The sequence below is a fragment of the Fukomys damarensis genome, unplaced genomic scaffold (genome assembly GCF_012274545.1).
Source record: "Fukomys damarensis isolate Sample0158 unplaced genomic scaffold, DMR_v1.0_HiC HiC_scaffold_28, whole genome shotgun sequence".
Lineage (NCBI taxonomy): Eukaryota > Metazoa > Chordata > Mammalia > Rodentia > Bathyergidae > Fukomys > Fukomys damarensis.
The window spans coordinates 3,183,151-3,189,030 of record NW_022900940.1 but is presented as its reverse complement, the minus strand read 5'-3'; the positions used below and the strand labels follow the sequence as shown (position 1 = coordinate 3,189,030).

Sequence of the window (5,880 nt, the reverse complement as noted above, 5' to 3'; positions counted from 1 at the left end):
CAGCGCCAGGTGGAGCCTGGCGGGATCCGTGAGCGCGTGTGCCGCGGCCAAGCCCTCCGCTCGGACGTTGTCGCAGGCACCTGGGCGGCGGCCGAGCCTTTTCTGAGACGTGCCTCGCACCTACCGTGGGCCTTCGTGGTACAAGTGAGGGCAAATCGTGCGAGTTTCACCGAGTCTCAGATGCCTTTAACTTCACATTTGTCCCTGCTTTCCTTAGTTTTCCAAACTGTGTCTCCAGAGCATTGTCTCACCCACTGAGGTCCCTGTCAGCCCAGGTTTCATCGTCTTGCAGTTTTCCTTTTTATTTTTTAGGCTGTGGAAATCCAGTCAAGGGATCCAGGAGTGGAGGGTGCACAGCAGTTCTGTGCATAAGGGAATCACAGCATAGCCCTGGAATCTTGCATCTGCCAGAGTTGTGCTGTGCCTCCAGTCACCACTGAGGCCTTGCGAGAGACTCAACCCCCAAGGCTGTGTGCCAGGCCCTGGGGTGTACTTTCAGCGCCAGCCACCACCCCGTCCAGCTCATGCAAGTGGGTACGTGCCCACGCTGAGGCCTGTGTCTGAGCTGCGCCGAAGTCTCCCCATGCTGTGCTGCTGCTTCTCCGTGGCTAGGCGAGTTTAGGTAAGGCCAGAGCTCCCTGCAGCGCCTTAGACTTGGGTAAGCACAGCTCAGGACTTGCTGCTGGCAGTGGCTTGTTTGGCACAAGGAGGGTGAGCCCAAGGAGAGGACAGCGGAGTTTCCAGAAGCAGGGTGACGGCCCGGTCGCGGGGGGGGGGCACCTCGCATCCTGCTAACTCTCCGGGATGTCTTCTCGCCTGTGTCCTGTTGGCTGGTACTGTTGATGGCGGTGTAGAGGGGCCACCTCCTTCCTGCTCCCTCTGACGGTCTCATCTGTCTGGTTACTGTATGGAGGGCTGTGCCGCTGACTGCTTTGGTATTCGTTAAGGAAAAGAGGGCATCCTGAGCCAGACCTTCTGGTTAGGGGGTTTCTCATTAAATTGTTTTCGCTCTAATTATTTTCTTTATATGTAAATACCACCGGAATGATAAAAGCCTACCTTAGTATGCTTCTAAAGTAATATGTTTGATTTCTGACAGGGTTTAGATGCCTGAAACATCAACAGATTTTGAGTGGTTCTGAAGATTAAAGAGGTAAATATTTTCATAATAAGTAGTCTTGTGTATATTATATGTGTGTGTTTATATATGTATAAATATTTTCTTTATATTTATGTATTTTGTGGTACTCAGAATTGAACTCAGGGCCTTTGCATTGAATAATATCACCAGTCCTTTAAAGTCTTTTAAAAAATATTTTGAGCTGGGCGTGGTGGTGCATGTGTGCAATCCCAGCACTTGGGAGGCTGAGGCAGGAGGATTCCTGTGAGTTTGAGACCAGCCTGGGCTACACAGTGAGTTCCACGGCAGTCTGAACTACATAGTGGGACAGGGTCTTGCCAAGTCAAAGTTGCCCATGCTGGCCTTGAAGTCTCCATCCTTCTGCCTCAGCCTCACAGACTATTGAGGTTACAGGCGTTTATCACCATACCCAGCCTCTGTTAATATATATTTTTAAGTTTTATGAACTTGCTGTCAATTTACTGTTAGGTAAAAGTCCCACTAAAAGTGTTAATATGAATCAGATTTACAACAGATGGCAATAGTCTCAGCAGGATTGCCTGAAAGAAAAGCCTCAGTATTTACCTCTCCAGAGGGGAAAGATTTCCGCTTAGTCTCGCTACTCTCTGTTTATGGTCCCATGATCTTGGAACTTGAGTTCTGTCGAACATGGCAGTCTGTTTCTAAAAACCTGTTGTCAGTGAACACTGATTTTGGAAGTTGTGTGGCCCTGAATAGCCTAGTAAGCAGCAAACCTTACTGGGGAACATCATGTGTTTTATGGCTCTGTCATTCAGTAGAGAGAAAATTCAAAACACAAACAAAAATCCCTAAGCAAAGATACCTCCACAACGGATGGAGAAAGCATGATTATGGTCTGGGATGTATCAGAGAAATTTGACCAATAGATTTAACCCTGCCAGGGTGAGTTAGAAATGCAGTAAGACTCATGCTCACCACCATGCACTGGCTGGGTTTCAGGCAGAGGAGGTTAACAGCACAGTCTGTGAGGCAGGCTATTTTATTTCACTCCTGGAGTTTCTGAGTCCTAGTTATGAACGCACAATCACTGTACCTGCTGGAGCAGAACCTTCCCAAAGGCAGTGAATTCCGTTCACACCGAACTTCCTGGCCACGCCCAAGGCACTTAGAATACCTAGAACATGATGCCTGCCTGCCTGCCTGCCTTCTGGCCAGGTGTCAGACTCTCGATCTTTTCTAGGCAAAAAGTGGGTGGCAGGTGGAAAAGACTGTGCTCACATCCAGTGTTTCCTGGTGGAGGTAGATGTGAATACCCCTTTGCAAGTTTCTCAGAGCCATTCCAGTGTCTGCAGAGGGGTCTGTAGCTCCTCTGAGCAACCAACTCAAAAAATGCCAAAGGACGCTTTCCTCTCTCACACTTAGACACCTAACTCCTAACACAGTGCCTGGCCCACAGCAGATACTCATTGAACAGGTGATACGTAAAGAAACCTTGCCCAGTGATGTAGCGAAGCACAATGTAAGTATGTGTAGCTCTTGCTACTTTTCTTGGACTTTGAAAGGATATTTCTTATCGAAGATGTGTCCAATTTGATCTTAGGTTGAGAGCTTGCTATGTTAATGCTGCTTGTCTTTGGGGTCTTACTTCATGAAGTCCCCCTGAGTGGCCAAGATGAGGCTTTCCCTGAGGCTGACCCCTTACCAGCAGAGCCCCTGTATGACTATGCCAGCGTCCGCCTGCCCCAGGGACACATTCCCTTCTTCTTGCACAACAACAGGCACATTGCCACCATCTGCAAGAAGGACTCACACTGCCCGTACAAGGTAGGTACTATTTCTTCTCTTCTCATTTGTTTTTAAGACACAATTTAAGATATAATACCATCTCTATACTCTGTAAATAAAGCAAATGTGATCTGAGGTAGAAAAAAAAATCTTGTTCAAAGTAGAGAATTTCACACCTCTTCTTTTCTCACCTGCATGGAAGAAGTCTCTTAGCACTTAATTTCCGTAATAACACCTCAGCCTCTGTCTCTAAATAATTAAGACTGTGGGATTGGAAAGGCCTCAAATAGGAGCACATTAGGACGCCTCAGGCAGCCTTGAAGATCAAAGCCGGGCATTGTGAGACCCTTCCTGTCCCATGGCGCCGGCACAGGAAGCATATGGAAGAGCAGATCCTGGCCTTAGACGGCACTGCTCCTGGGCCAGCACAGTTGCTGTAGAGTAAACCTTGTGGGGTCCCTGCTGGTTTTGATTGCTGAGTGGAGTTGCTGATCTGCTCAGTTTAGCAGTGATTCTTTTGGTTAACAGAAATTTTAATTCATCTGTCTTTTTAGGGACTGATTTTAAAATCAGTTTGCTGTCTGAGAAAGGTAGGTTCCTGAACTACCTCAGGAAATTCTAATTCAGGCCAAGAATGGTGGCACATATGTGTGACCCTGCATTCTGGGAGGATGATCTCAGCAGGAGGAGGAGTATTTCTATCCAAGCTTGGGCATTTAGTGAGTCACTGTCTCAAAATAAAAAGGGAAAAGTACGGCCGGGGATGTAGCTCAGTGGTACTGCACCTGCCTTGCAGGCACGAGGTCTGGAGTTCGATCCCCCACACCAAAAAAAAAAAAAAAAAAAAAAAAAAAAAAAAAGGGAAAAGTAGAGTCTGGGATATAGCTCAGTATGAAGGCCCCAGGTTCAGTGTTCAATTCCCCAGTATTATCCTAAACAAACAAATACATATACTTGAACAAACATAATATATATTATATATTATATACAAAATTCAAGTGGTCTTTGGTAGGTTGAAGAGTAGATTTTTGGTGAGGGGACGGACACAGGAACAGAGAATAAAGACAAAGAGGCTTGAGACTGCTAGTCTGAGGCTTTCCTTTGCTTACTTTTATTATGTTAATATGTATATGAGCATTATGAAATGTAAATGTGAATGTACTAGGACTTTTTTTTTTAACGGAAAAATGTAACACTCCTTTCTAAACTTCAGAAGAAGGGAGACCATTCTAAATGTATATGTTTTATGTTTTAGAAACACTTAGAAAATTTAAAGTACTGCTGGGGTTATGAGAAGTCCTGTGAACCAGAGTTCAGGTTTGGAAACCCCTTCTGCAGTTATGTGGACATAGGATGGTAAGTTTTCCTAGAGCATGCATTCTTCCCTTTGAAGCCTTTTACTTTATCTACAATACGTGTTGATGCCTTAAGTTCCAGCTAGATTTTTTTTTTTTCCCCGCTATGTAGTTCAGGCTGGCCTTGAACTTACAGCATAGCTCTGACTGGCCTCGAACTTGGGGATAGCCTCCTGTTTTGGCCTCCCTGGGGTTACAGGTGTGTGCCACAACACCCAGTGAGCTAGATTCTTTGGATGTTAGATAGTAATTCCTTTGCTGGAAAAGGAGATTCCTTTCCTAGATGTTAGATAGTAATCACTTATCCAGCCTTAAATTCAACGGGACTGTCTTGAATTTTTTTTTTTTTTTTTTGTGGTACTGGGGATCAAACTCGGTACCTTGCACTTGCAGGGCAGGCGGCGGAACCACTGAGCTAAATCCCGCTCTCCAATTTGACTGTCTTGAAACTGCGAAGCTGGGTCCTGACACAGCAAAGAACCAGCAACTCAATTCCTTGGTCGTTGGCTCTTTGTGCCCTTGATGAAAGAAGTCAGTAAAGACCCATAGGCCATGCAGAACTACAGGTAGAATTTATTGTAAAGTAGATCTATAGAGAGTTACGGCTTCCAGTGAGAAGGTGGCATCTGCCTTGAGTGGAGTTTGGATTTCACTTTATGATCACAAAAGTGGCTCCTGTAGTTCAGAGAGCTAAGATAATTATGATGCTTTTTGTCATTTTTACCTGGAAGTTTTTTTGGAATTGCAGAATGGCTTTCTGTCCCTTTAGATGGTCAACATTTCCTCAAGGACTTTAATCATATATGGAACTTAAACAAGAAAATTTGAGAAAGATAAGTTCTTAATTTAACCTGGGTCCCAGCCCGAGGCAGGACAGTCTTTAAAGAACATCCCTTTCCCGCTATTGCTGGGTTGTAGGGTATGGCAACCAGGAATGCTGTATGGTTCTGGAATTAGACGGCTGGGTGCTCAGGTATCAGAAGGAATGTGCACAATGTGTAACCTGAAAAATGTTACTGTGCTCTGTGGGATCACTTTGGGTTTGAGGCCTAACAGATGATGATAAATGTATTATACACTGAAGTCTAAACGACCTGCCTGACAAGCTCACACTTGGGTAGGAATATCTCCCATGGGCCAAGGATTTAGCTCAGCAGTTCAGTGGCCTGCCTTGCAAGCGCAAGGACCCGAGTTCAATCCCCGGTACCAAAAAAAAAAAGAAAAGGAATATCTGTCATTGCCTCTGCCAAAGTATGAACTATGGAAAACATTCCTCCTAGTGCATGCTAAGAAGACAAGTGGATAGTTTTCTCTAGAGTCTACAGAGAAGAAAGAAGTGTGGCTACCACTTCTAACTCACACAACGTTTAGTGGGGTAAAGAAAACGTGACAAGAGTCCATTGACTTCCATTCCCGAGAACCCAAACTTCATACATTTTTGTTATGACTTCTGGGAACAATTTAATTTGGAACTTCATGTATGGTGAGGGAGTTTTGGGAAAACTATGATAGTATATATTTTTAAAAATATAGGTAGTGGGCCAGGGATTTAGCTCAGTGGTTCCGCTGCCTGCCTCCCAAGCTCAAGGACCCAAGTTCGATCCCTGGTACAAAAAACCAGAAAAACAAAACAAAAAA

The 5,880-nt window shown here is 45.1% G+C and overlaps 1 protein-coding gene across 2 annotated transcripts in view; it reads left to right on the top strand.

Moving 5' to 3' along the window:
* The first annotated feature begins 25 nt into the window (after positions 1 to 25).
* Eogt (EGF domain specific O-linked N-acetylglucosamine transferase) overlaps positions 26 to 5,880 on the top strand; it is a 35,983-nt gene continuing 30,128 nt past the window's right edge. The window contains exons 1-4 of one of the 2 annotated variants that reach the window (XM_010635853.3): positions 26 to 622; positions 1,100 to 1,153; positions 2,703 to 2,926; positions 4,143 to 4,243. In XM_010635853.3, the coding sequence (XP_010634155.1) occupies positions 2,717 to 2,926; positions 4,143 to 4,243 (311 nt within the window). In that variant the 5' untranslated portion in view covers positions 26 to 622; positions 1,100 to 1,153; positions 2,703 to 2,716. Of the gene's footprint in view, positions 623 to 851; positions 979 to 1,099; positions 1,154 to 2,702; positions 2,927 to 4,142; positions 4,244 to 5,880 lie in introns of those variants that run through there. The other variant, XM_010635861.3, reaches the window with a different exon arrangement.